Raw genomic sequence first — 13,843 nt, forward strand, 5'->3', positions numbered from 1 at the left:
TCCGATATACCTGATGGCGACTATACAACTATACAACGATTGACTTCCTTTGTTAGAAGCGGCATAATATATTTAAATTAAATACCTATCTATGTACTCCAAAATGACGTGCAAGTACCTACTACTAATGGAATCTATATAAGGTGCTTGAAAAAACATAAGCTCACTACTGAACTGACACAAAGATTAAACACCGTACTTTTTATGTCCAATAAAAGAACATGTTAGACAACTCAAAAACTGCAATCATAATAGGTACGCGGCTAATTGTCCACCAGAGGTTAGGAATGGGTAGCGAGATGAAAGAAGTCTTATTTAATTTAATATTAAAGGAAATAAACATTACCTTTTAGGCTCCCAATTAAATGTCTCCCAATGATGGACAATCATCCTTTATCACGTTAATATAGAAGTGTACACACGTGTATGATCCTGTAGCGAGCGGCTGAGCGGCGGCGCTGGCGGCGTAGCCGCGTGCTCACCACCGTACAGCGCGCCGAACTCCTCCGCCGACGAGCTCGACGCGTTGCTGCACTTGCGGCCCTTGTCCGGCGTGTACTTGCTCTCCCCGCCCGGCAGGAACTTGGCGTCCGCCCCGTGCTCATCCAACAACCCCCCGACTCCAAGCAACCCTCCGACCAAGTTCGGCCGCAATTCCTCCATGATCTTCGACCCTTGGCCGCATCCGCCTCCACCAGTAAAGTTAAGCTGCCTGCTGAAGAAGGCGGGGAAGATGTTGAACTGCTGCGGATCCGGCAGCGCTGACAAAGGCGGCGCGGACGGCTCCCCGGCCGCCGCGCACGCCGCACTCTTGAACTCCACCGTGCTGTGGCCGGCTCGCGGGCTGATCGACCAGCGCTCTCCGAGCGAGCTGCGGGCGTCGTGCTGCGTGCCGTCGCCGTCGGCCCGGCCCCGACGCTCACTGACTAACCACATTATAGTGACGTTGCCGTCGCCGCGCACAGGCCGCCCCGCGCGTTTTAATTGTTCGCGACTGCGCGAGAGGACCGAACGCCACCGCCCACGGGCTAGAACGAAACGGCCTGCTCCCATACCCCCATAATCGATGTAAAATCTTTATAGGGATGCTGCGTCTCGTTTGCCCCCATTGCGAAAAGCGCCCCTGCGTCGGGGGCGGCTGCGGGCGACCAATGGCGGACGAGCGCCAGCTGGGGGCGGGGCCCGCCGCGGCAGTGCTCCGGGCCAGATAGGCTTTTGTTTGTTTTATTGTTCCATGGCTTCTCGTCGATCTTGCGTTTAAAGTTTATGCATTGCACCATGTTTTGTTTCACAAAATTCAAACAAAATAGCTCACGGGTCCCAACTTCTCGAGGTAAATAAGACGTGAAACAGAGATGAGGAATCGCTGCGAATATTAAAAGGAGTGTTTTGTGATAGTGCTGTGTTTGATCTAAGCCCGTTTTGTTATACCTACCTTTCCTTGCTGACAAATTGTTAGTTGTTGTTTATCTGACAATTATCTCACATCTATAGGTACATACTTACATTGCACCCTTTAAAAAAAAAATTAATATAAATAATTGCATTCATTGTATTATGAAGACTTGTCAGTTAAAACTTACAATTTCTGTTATATTTTAAATCTCTGCACAATACGTTATTTTTTTCATGAATCAGTAGGTAACTATTAGTATATATTTTAATATATATGGGAAGGAAATTACATTATTTTACTGTACTGTACATGTTTTATTTATAATAGTAGGTATACTCTGGCACACCCACTTTGTCAGTACAAAAGGCGGCAAATATAAAAATGTAGGTGCGAAGGGTTGATTCCACAGAAAATTGTAATTTCGCGCCTTTTCCACTGACATTTAAAGTGGGTGTGTCTAAGTATAGCTACTATACATACATATTTAGTACAGAAAACAATAACATAATAAAATACCGCATTTCCATTATCAGCATTCTTAAACAATTAATATTAAACTAGCTATCAAATATCAAAGATACAAGTGTAGCCCTGCTTACCCGATCGTACCAACCCTTCATTTTGCATACCGAGTTATGAATACCATTAACAGGGTATCAGGTTTGATGTCCGATCTGAAGCTTCGATATGTTTAATTTGAGGTTTAGATTGAAGATAAAAATCGTATAATAGAAATATGCCATATTGTGTTGAAATGGAGACAACTGCTTGGTTAAACTAGATTGTTTTGTCATGATGCTACTTGTATCGGATTTATTAAAACTAGGTATCTTATGCAGGCAACATTATGTCGATAAGGTATGTTCATTCTGTCAGTTTAAAAAATAAGTTTCTGCCAAAGATTTCATTTTTGGTACAAGCTTTTATCGCCGACTGTACTTTTTAGGGTTCCGTACCCAAAAGGTAAAACGGGACCCTATTACTAAGACTTCGCTGTCCGTCCGTCCGTCCGTCCATCCGTCCGTCCGTCCGTCCGTCCGTCCGTCCGTCCGTCCGTCTGTCACCAGGCTGTATCTCACGAACCGTGATAGCTAGACAGTTGAAATTTTCACAGATGATGTATTTCTGTTGCCGCTATAACAACAAATACTAAAAACAGAATAAAATAAAGATTTAAATGGGGCTCCCATACAACAAACGTGATTTTTGACCAAAGTTAAGCAACGTCGGGCGTGGTCAGTACTTGGATGGGTGACCGGTTTTTTTTTGCATTTATTTCCGTTTTTTTTTTCATTATGGTACGGAACCCTTCGTGCGCGAGTCCGACTCGCACTTGCCCGGTTTTATTTTTTCCACAGGCAACTAATACTCATCGAGACAATTCTAAAAACCCCAAACACAATTAGGTTTCGTTGTTTTATCACAGAGTTCCTATGGCCACCGGTCTCCATCATCAGATCAGCTCGATGACACCATAATATTGCATTGTCACCCGACTTACGTATGTATGCAAAATTTCAGCTCAATCGGAAACCGGGAAGTGGATCAAATTTAACTTGCAAGATTTGATTACACACAGACAACGGTCAAATAAAAGCTTGTAAAAATCTCCTAAACCGAGCGATTCTATACGGGGCGAGCGGGGCCTCATTCTGCATCCAAATTCATGCGCAAACTTACTTTAAGTACTGAATATTTGGAAAATAGAATCAGTGGTCTATACCTATACTACGGTATAAGTATTAGACCATTTCAAATGCGTATAAGGTTGTCGATATAACACTGACGTAAATAAAAAAAGAGGCAACACGGATACATCTAATTGCATTCAGAAGGCTTCGAGAAAAAAAAATCTTTCCCAATCATGCTACGACGCCGATGGCGATGTAGATATAATATCTGTAGATTGGGCGCTAGACTCCGTAGCCGTGCTACGTAGCTACGAAGATATCGCATCCTACGAGTAGGTAGTATCGATACTTTTGCTAATTATCTTTTGTTAATTAATTAGGGGTAGCGGTAACGCTCAATATTATTTTTGTTTTCATTGAAAACATTTTCTCACTCTAGTATATGAAACCTATAAAAATTGGCGAATGGTTTAACGGTGACAGACGTAATATTGAACTCCGCTTTACAGTGAGTGTGATGAATAAGATATACTTAACTGTAAAGGTATTAAATAAAAATACGAAATTCTTTTTAGTCCATTCTTCATAGTTTTCAATAAATTATAATATAATACAGTTTGTTCTCAAAAACTTAGAAATAAACGTGAAAATCTTAATATTTTATGAACACACACAATATGTTTGTCTATTTCAACTTGTGTGTGTTTCAAGAAAAGATTTAGTTTCTGAACTGATAATTTAAATGTAAAAAGACCCATGTAGGTTAAGTAGGTACCTAAACATACTCATTTAATAGGTATGTAGTAAGTAGATAGTTATGGTTTGGTGCATTGATCAAAGCAATAGCCCGAATAAACCAAACCTAACGCGTAAAATGCTTAGTGTCCGTTTAAAAACCGGCCAAGTGCGAGTCGGACTCACGCACGAAGGGTTCCTTGCCATTATGCAAAAAACGGCAAAAAAATCACGTTTGTTGTATGGGAGCCCCACTTAAATATTTATTATATTCTGTTTTTAGTATTTGTTGTTATAGCGGCAACAGAAATGCATCATCTGTGGAAATTGAAACTGCCTAGCTATCACGGTTCATGAGATACAGCCTGGTGACAGCCAGACGAACAGTGGAGTCTTAGTAATATCCCGTAATATCCCGTTTTTACCCTTTAGACACGGAACCCTGAAAAACTGATAATGTGCTAACATGCACACTCTTAGCCATCGCCAAGGCAGGGCCAAATAGAATTCACTCCAGGTGTAACTACGGCGAAGTTTTCAACTAGACTTCGGAGCGAAATGTCTTAGAACTTTATTAGTAGTTTTAATTGACTCCGCGCTTCTTGGAGTGTGACTCCTGTGCTCGGGCACTATTAACGCGATATAACTATTGTATACAGTAAAATAACTCCAATGTTGGCTCATATCATGAGTATCACCGTCATCAGTAGCTGTGCCACGAATTGTCACTTGACGTTTACGTTAGCGACTACGTAAACTCCATCGCAGTCCATCTTGCTCGCACTGATATAGGTAAATTGGTCGCACCTATTAATAAGGTGGCACCTATCACACTTATATAAGGTGTTTGTTGAGCGGCTTGAGCCATCTCAGATGTCACTTTTTGCGAAGGCTCATCTTATGGACGAGAGTCACTGTCAGCCGGAAACAAAATTGCATCCCATTTTATTAGACCAAACCTGGGTTTTATATCCCATAATCCAGTATTTAGTCCATCGATTTCACCCAATAACCTAGTAAATTTTAGATTCCAAGAACTCTTATTAGTCCTTACAATCTGACGGTCGCTGCCTCTGCGTGCGTCCTATGACACCCACAAGGGCAGCATCCGCTCGGTGTACCACTTACATTTCATAAGTGTCAAAAGGGTCCCTATATGTTGACTTCGGCTCCACGCACTCCTCCCAAATGTTAGCGAATATAAGGTCTAAGTTTAAGGTTTAAGGACACCAATAACTCTAAGTACTAGAAATAAAGTAGAATTTTACTAATACCTACTGTAATTCTGTAATGCGACATGCTAATAGACGGACCAAACATTTGGAGCGATAGAATAAAAGTTTCACTTTAATTAATAACTAAACTATTGAGATCAGACTGCACAGCCATAATAAAATTATTACTGAATCTAATTCTGATAAAAATCTAGGTAGGCCTGTCATAGAAAGTGTAATGGTGTAGGTAAGGTAAGGTAAGGTAAGGTAGTGTAAGTACAAATTCTACCTACAAATTCTAGATAAGATACCTACGTGTTTTAAATCAGGGTACTGTATTACGCATATATTGTGCAATTTGAAACAACGTGGCTAAAGTTTAAAGTAAATAAATATGCTATTTTAGTTAAGATCTTATTAATGCCTAGTCAGAGTTAAAATAGAATGTGTGAATTTACTTGAGTACCCGTATCACGAGTCACTGACAGTGTCAATATACCGGGTGTGGCCTGTAACACGAGCAAATAATTAAAACATAGATTGTACTCCTCAAACAGTGACACTTTTGTTCAACAACTTTTAAAAAATATGAAGTATTTAGAGTCCCTATTTTTCATACAAAATAAATATTAACTTCAATGGACGCCATCGCCACGCCATATTATTGTGATTGACGTTGCTTGTCACGCCTTAAACATAACAAAATTCGCAATACATTGCGTTTTAGAATAAACTTTAAAGTGTATTAAAAATCAAACCACAAGTTATTTTTAAAAGTCGCTGAACAAATGTTGGTCAGTATGAGGAGTACAGCCTACAGTTTAATTTTTTGCTCATATTACAGGCCACACCCGGTATAAAGTGAAAGTAAGTTACGTTCACGCTAGCGATTATGTCAGTGCCAAACTGTACGGTTACCATCAGTTTGTCACTGACATAAACGCCGTCGAGAACGTAATTTACTTTCTATACATCCCGTTTGCACTAATATGCGAGTGCGAGTGAGATGTATAGAAAGTAAATTACGTTCTCGACGGCGTTTATGTCAGTGACAAACTGATGGTAACCGTACTGGTGGTAGCTGTGAAGGTAGAATTGCCCGCGCCATTATAGTAAGATCCGAAAAAAGTGACTCTGTTCAGAAATTGCGGGAAAATCCCAACAATTACAAGTGTAAGTACTTTATTTTGACCATGTGTGCATGGCCCCGCCCCGTCGCTTTGTTGCGAGTGTGTCAAAGGAATAATGCGATGTGGTACGACGCCAAATTACAGGTCCCTCATCTGCCGCGATTGCACGCGGCATTTTGGGGATCGTATATTTTGGTGGGTATCGGAGTTGCAAGATTAATGCTAATCAGCAGCTAAATTGTTATTTTTTCAATGTTTTCTATGTTTGTTTAATCAATAGATGTTGTTGAATCTTTAATGACTATCTATAATGATGTTTTAATATGTTATTTACTGTGGACATTATTCCCTTGAACTGATAAAAGTTCATCAATTCATCATCAATGAAGCAAATACATCAGAAGATGTTTGATGAGATTAGAGCGCTGCTCTAATAATCACAAATGAAATGTAACGCAATTGTAGATTGTTAACTAAGAGATGAAATGATGCCTTTCATTCACCCGAGTTAAACACTCTACTTACTTTTCATTTCGCATACGAGGAAAGTAAAATGGATGTGTTTTTTTAAAACATGACTAAGTATACATTTTTATAGTATTTTTGAGGGTAGTTTCAATTAACAATTTAGGCAAAAGTATCTTTATTTATGGAATGGGGAGTCAAATATCAGAATGGAAATTGTATAACAAATCCATTTATACCCAAATTTCAATTGCTTATCGTAAAAAAAATAATAAAATTGTACTTGGAACCTAAAATGCTCTAGTGCAGAAACGTATCATTTTCTGAACACCTTTTACAACAACAATAATGACCCTCTTTCAGAGCATGAGAAATGAAAAATAATAAATTATGTTGTTTCCTAGGAAACATCACGAAGTACAAAAACAGATCACATTTCCTTTTTACATTACTTGCTACTTAAACAGCCATCAGTTGGAATAAAATGATTAGCAATTTAATTTATCGGCAATAAATCGTATTTTATTGAGGAGGGAGCTAGCGTCGCAGCCGTCGCAGGTCGTCGCGGCTGCTTCCTGTGGCCGACCGTTCCGGGACGCCGGACTACCGAGATACGTGTTTACATATACGTACCGTAAACTCTGGTTACTTTGACCCAATGGAGGGTAACTTTGACCCACATGAAAACCTTATTTAAAGGGGTCTAATAAAAAAACATTAAAACGTCAAAGGTTAGCTAAAACCAACCTCATGTCATATTTCCATAATTACAGTGCAATAATATGACCTGGACCGAGTAAATCTCAATGGCCAAAGTTACCCTCTAGGGCTAAAGTAACCCGACTTTACGGTATCTATACAGTCAGCAGTAGAAGTCGCTAATTGGGCCAGGTGTTCAAAATGATCTTGACGCGACTTAAGATAATTGTTAAGAGAGCAGCGTGTCAATGTAATTGTGAACACCTCGCCCGCTTAGCAACTTCTGCTTCTGATTGTACATACTTATTATTTAGTTGGTGAACACGGTTCAGTTTGTTCAGACTGATTAAAATAGGTTAGGTTTTTAACTGTTCAATAGGTTTATCGCGCAACAAACCTAATACGAATCGCTGAAATATCTGCGGTTCGTTTTGATTAGGTACAATGTGGCACAGCTGTAATGATGGTGGTAATAGGTGGATGTGCAAAACCTGAATGGGCTTTTACAATGTACCTAAACAATTCGATATGACATTGTTTCGTTGGGGCTCGCCGTAGTTTTTTCTAATGTGTAGCGAAGTCAACCCCGTATTAGTTAGAAACGCGTATCTACTTATAATGAGGGGTTTATAATTAGATCTATTTACATCGTCATGTTAATTATAGATGGAGCTATCAGAATTTGGCTGCCAAAATATATAACACATAAATACATTTAAATTTTTTTGTTCATTATAGTATACATATACATATGTGTATACTATACATATGTATGGTATACATGAGAGCCACACCTGTAACCAGGTATATTTAATGTGAAAGTTTATATGTATGTACTTACAAATATAAGGCTAATATAGATATTCGATACATCACAAACTATCCATATAATGCAAGGTAATCTTTACATTGATTACATTAAATTCTTCCTAATATTTGATTTTTGTGTCGACAAATATCAAATACTGTCGCAGTCTTATGACAGTTATTACACAGGCTCTTCGTTTTTGCAGCGAGGTGTCTCCAGCCACCCGGGAGGCAGAAGGGGCAGGGTAATTGCTTGAGATGATGTTTAATAAGTTTTTAATGGCTGCGACGATGCGGACCCACCGTTTATCCGATACCTACACACCTACCAACACTCCATGATCTTCCTTACCCCTCTCTATCCACCAAATTTCAGGTTTATTATTTACAAGTATTACCGGCAGCATCGTTCCATATGAACCATTAAGTCTTATCGCCGATCACAAAATACTGTTAAGCATCGAGGCCAAGTTATGTTTGGGGACGGGACGTGGTCGTAGTAAAGGCAAATAAATGTATTGTGAATTAGTTAGTAGGCGATGAAGAACGCTGAAAAACAAAGGAATAACAATTTTATCATTTTATGCTCAATGTGCAATGATTTAAGGTCGAGAATATATTTGATAATATTTTCCTTGAACCCGTTAGATTTTAAACATGGGAATGACAAGGCTCTACGTACAGTGGTGTCGAGATATTTGTCCCGTAGTTCTCTGGAACGTTTCAATTTTACTTTAAAATGCACCCTTTTGCTCTTTGATGGTTAACTTTACATTTTGCACAAGCCTGACAAATAACAAGTGTTCAACGTCGTTTATAAAAACAATTCCTTTTATGCAAATGCATGAATACAAAATTACAGTTAATAAAAGAGCGGAGGCCGGTAAAAACCAGTATTTGTGTAAATTGAAATGCATAGTTGAAATATGGAAAATTTATAAGCATGAAAATATTGCAATATTTGTATTTACTCGTATCAAAAGTATCTGTAGTTTTTATAGTCGATAAAATTAATCAGAAATATGTGTTGAAAATATATTTTATAGCTTACTGGCATTTATGGGCATTATTTATTATTATATAAGTGTACCAATTTTAGAAAAACTAACAACTTTTTTATTTTTTCGACAGAGTCACGAGGCCCATCGACTAAAAAAAAATTACTTTTGTGTTCTTGGTGAACCGTGCCAACTTGACTTCTGTAACTTGTCTATTTCAAAAAGTATATAAATGCAAGTCGAATATGCCCCTAAAAGCTAAGGATTCCAGAATGTAGAGCTATATACCTAAACCAAATTTGTCTGAAAACCTTAATTTTCGCTGAGCATACATGGGGATCAAATAGAAATATTTTTAGATCCTCGAGTATTCCTTCATCTGATCAGTATGATCAGTATGCGACACCTTGTTAAAATATGGAAACAGTGAAACCAGGAACTATGAAGGAACGCTGAACGCTGCTGACAAAATTAACTTCAACTTGTATTAAATTGTAAAATTACCATGTCATGGATTTATTATCTCAGTAGCTAAGTAGTTATAAGTTGAATGTAATGTAGTTGTACCACTAACCAATTCATTAACCCGGGGTTAACCGGTTAAACCTGGTTACCAAGGTTACCAGTGCAATTTACCACTGGGTTAACGGTTTAACCGCTTAATCCCGTGTTAGTGGGATGGTGCAAGTGGCGCTAATTCGCTAAATGATTAAAGTAATAAAGTATTCTGTGGCAGAGGTTTGCTCGAGTCGGGAAGACCTTAGGGTAGTATCTCGGGACCCTCGGCGGCCTCAAAGGTCCCTCACCTGTCAGGCCCATACGTTAACCCCTTAAAAGCATCCTAAACCCGACCCATGAATCGTTTGACGACTAATTCCATAATTCATCCTTTTTAGACCATTTTCCGAAATTAATTATTTATATGCTGTCCCCGATTCGTTCAGGTTAAGAGATAATTAATTATTTGCGACGTTAAATTTGCAACGACGTATTTTATTTACCTTGTAAAATTAACAGGCCAATTATATAGTAGGGAGCGACTCCGCCCAATCATTTGGGGCATTGTTAGTGTTACAATAGGTGCTACAAGTAACTATTATGCTAATTGTGGTTTTGTTTTGTTGCTTTTGAAGTGGGTGTTGAAAAGTAGGCGATGAAAGCGCGCTTCGATTGTTTGTAATAATATTTTGACAGGCAAATTTTAGTGTCCCACCAGTGAATTATACCTCGTTTGAAGTTCCACTGCCACTCGAATATAATATTAAGTGAATTGCCTTAGGGTCTTTGTCGTGATCTGATATTTGCCGAATATAGAGTTGATTTGGCACGCGCCACCTTTTGTGTTTCCAATTCAAACGGTTAACTTTTTTACTCGAGACACGTGGCTCAGACTTTTTTGTTCAGAAGAGGCGTGTTTGTATTAGATTTGTGAAATAAACTGCTGACCATGAGTTTATGTTGTCGTTTGGTAGCTAACAGAAATAAATTGTTAATTAAAACGTGTTAGATAAATTAAAGTAATTATTTTATGTCAGGTAGGTACTTAGGGGCTGTTCATAAATTACGTCATCTATTTTTGAACCCCCCTTCCCCTAAAATCATCCAAAAATCATGCTTCGAATGACCCCGTTTCCTCCTACGTCATGCTACCATCATCCGATGTCCAGACCCCCCCCCCCCCCAATTTGAAATGACGTAGGTAATTTATGAATAGCCCCTTACTTACTTACTATTTTTAAATACTTATTTTTTTAGGATTAGATAAATAACTTCAAATTTGCCCACGTTTCTTAATCTATTTCTGCCATCTCGGGGAAATAGTGAATTCATCTTATGGAACATACAAATTTTATTTATTGATTTATAGTTTATTTCGTGTTTTTAAAATCGGATATAAGGATTAGCACAAGTTTCACAGAAGCTTTCATTGTTTTGTGGTTTTCAATCAGAGAAGGGTCCTTATGCTTTATGTGAATGGTGCAGAGAATGGTTATCTGATAGCCACATTTGTAAGCTTTATGAGCAATTTGTAAATTACACGTAGGTACTTACAAAGCAAAGCTCTACGCCCAGATATTCTTAAACTAACAAGCAACAAATATCCGAGACAAATAACCTTGCTTAACCCCGCATATTAACGAGATTGCGACTAAGAGGTGGTTTCTAGATATCTGTACCTAAGTATGCGGACTAACTCTGTTTACCATCATACCTCTTAAATTGCGATCCGAATGTTTGCTCCGCTGTTTCGTTCCGGTGCTTCATGTGGATACAGTCGAGCCGGAAATCGTTAGAGCATTATTTAGATTTAGGTTATATCTATTATGATATTTATTTACCTACCTATGTTAGGTTTTTAAGGAAGACTGTAGATAACTAGAAGCTTATATAATAAAGCTTTATAATTTGTTTAGTTACGAGTACGAGTATTACCTAAGGCATTTAAAAATACTATTAGGAGGCATCAGGTGGAATACGAGCTAATACTTTTAGTGATTTTACATACAAAATGTAGACTCATAGTTTCAAAAGTCTTCTTGCAAAATTTCAGTATTTTTAATCGATATCTGAAGACATCGACGCTTTCATAATTACGTATATAATTGTATCAATATAATTATTTACTCTTTACATGATTACTAATTTTTTTATATAATACTCAAAGTTCAATATATTATTTGCATGTATTTTGTAGTTTGTGTATTATTAGTTAAAAAGAAAAAGGAAAGCCCTTTAGTAACACCTAATAGACCGCGTCTGTTGTCCGCATGTTGGGATTAAAATTTTGTGTATACCCTATCTCACGACAATGTCAAATTTATTTTTAATCGAAGCAACTATGATCAAGTTATGGTCAGACAAACTTTAAAAACTGAAACAGCTTTAAATGCATACTTTCACTGCACAATTAAATCCTTGCTATCCTTTATCGTGAAAAACCTGACAAAGCATTCACTGTAACAACCTACACGCTCGACAAAGGGATGCAAGCACTTTACTTTTTTCCAAAAATAGTATTTCGTAAACAAAATGCCCGCTTAACTCGTCGCCAGTACCTCTGCGACGTCAAACGAACGCGCGGCAAACTTAAAAGCTCACCAATTAGGGGCTAAAAGCACCTTCGGGCCCTGCTTGCGCGGTTTCCTTCCTTCATCAATTTTGTACAACGCTCTCTGCTGTTAAAAACTTTCTGCTACAAAAATACGGTAAACTCCGAAGCGGGAGAGCTTATGTTTTTTTTCAAGGTTGGGGTCGATTGAATTAGGAGGGAGTATGCTTTTGTTTCAGTGCAGGCTGCCTGCCATTCAGGTGACCTGCGACGATGAATGTACACAATTTCGGGCCATTAGACATTCAAATCGATAATAGGTAGGTACTTCGCAGGCGACTGTATATTAGGTAATGACCAAAAATGTATTTATTCACTGTGTAAAAGTACATAGAGTTAACAAAGAAAAGCGATTTTGATAGCCCACGCAGTGCAAGTGTTATTTATAGGTACGTCATAATTTCATAGAAGTTTCACGTTTAAAACAACACTTGCACTGCATGGGTTATCAAAATCTCTGCAGACTTTTCTTGGCCTAACTATAATCGTTGTTCAAAATGTTACCACAGCCGTTACTGAATTACCTATAGCTTCTGTTTGCGATACCCTTTTTGATACAAAAACTTATTTGTCGTGGATAAAAATTATATTTAACGTAAACAATGTAAATAATTGTGTCTAAAAGGTTTCGTTTACTAAATATACTTGTTTATCTTAATCATACAAAGGAATCCTAGTAGATTTGTAAAATTCATTATTACCTAATATAGGGCATTATTTTATTTATTTTTCTTATCCTACACAAAACGTATCTATTTTCCACGCGGCCCAAAATACTTTTTTATGACCAGGTTATGTGGTGTGGTGTGTTTTCCATCATTTTCCACGATTAAGTGAGAGAGGGACATGGTTTACAACATTTTCATTTTCTTACAACGACTTTAAAAAGTGTGCGTAATAGGTGTTTCAAGGTGCAAGGTACATTATTACTATTGTTTTACTAAATAGGTAGAAATAATATAAAATCGTTATATATCTGCAGACTTTATTTACGAGTCCTAGAAAAGTAAAAAATATATTAAAATTTCAATTAATTGTAGAACTGAACTAAAATACTGGGTAGTATCTTATCTTATCTTATTGTTTTCGGGGGCCCTTGCGGATACACTTCGACCCATAGGGATCTTTTGTGCAGTTACCCCCTAGAAGAGATCCGTCAACTACTCAAGAGCTTTTCCCACCTTATGCATGTGTCGGATGATGGAGCTCATGGGTAGCGTTTTAAAGTCCTTTGGTTCCAGGTATCCTGCTCTAAAGTCCTTCATTCTTTGTCTGGCGAGGGCGTGACATTCACACATTAAGTGTCTTACTGTCTCTTCCTCTTCGCCACACATACGACAATCGGTGTTGTCAGAGTGTCCCATCTTGGCCAGAAATCCTTTGACCCCGTAATGGCCAGTAAACACCCCCGTTATGATTTGGAGTTGTCTTTTGCTAAGTTTCCAAAGCTTTTTGCTCCAGCCGGAGTCTATTCCTTGCATAAAGAGCTTTGCATGCTTTAGACCCGTCAGACTATCCCATTCTTCCTGGTGTTTGGTCTTGGTATGGTCTTTAATAGCCGTTGTGATGGTTCCCTGTGAGAGCCCCACGAATGGTTCCGGACCTATAAGGTTACTTACAGATCCGGCTCTGGCGAGTTCATCTGCATTTTCATTGCCT

General features: G+C 38.3%; 1 protein-coding gene and 1 long non-coding RNA gene across 2 annotated transcripts in view; one reads left to right on the forward strand and one right to left on the reverse strand.

The window, feature by feature from the left end:
* The window catches only part of LOC134796806 (homeobox protein XHOX-7.1'), a 41,644-nt gene extending 40,223 nt beyond the window's left edge, over nt 1–1,421 (reverse strand). The window contains exon 1 of the mRNA XM_063769028.1: nt 423–1,421. Coding sequence (XP_063625098.1) covers nt 423–1,053 — 631 coding nt within the window. The 5' untranslated portion in view covers nt 1,054–1,421. The remainder of the gene's footprint in view (nt 1–422) is intronic.
* LOC134796815 (uncharacterized) overlaps nt 1–13,843 on the forward strand; it is a 210,742-nt gene that overhangs the window by 28,019 nt on the left and 168,880 nt on the right. The gene's annotated exons all lie outside the window — the stretch shown is intronic.

The sequence above is a fragment of the Cydia splendana genome, chromosome 14, assembly GCF_910591565.1.
Source record: "Cydia splendana chromosome 14, ilCydSple1.2, whole genome shotgun sequence".
NCBI lineage: Eukaryota > Metazoa > Arthropoda > Insecta > Lepidoptera > Tortricidae > Cydia > Cydia splendana.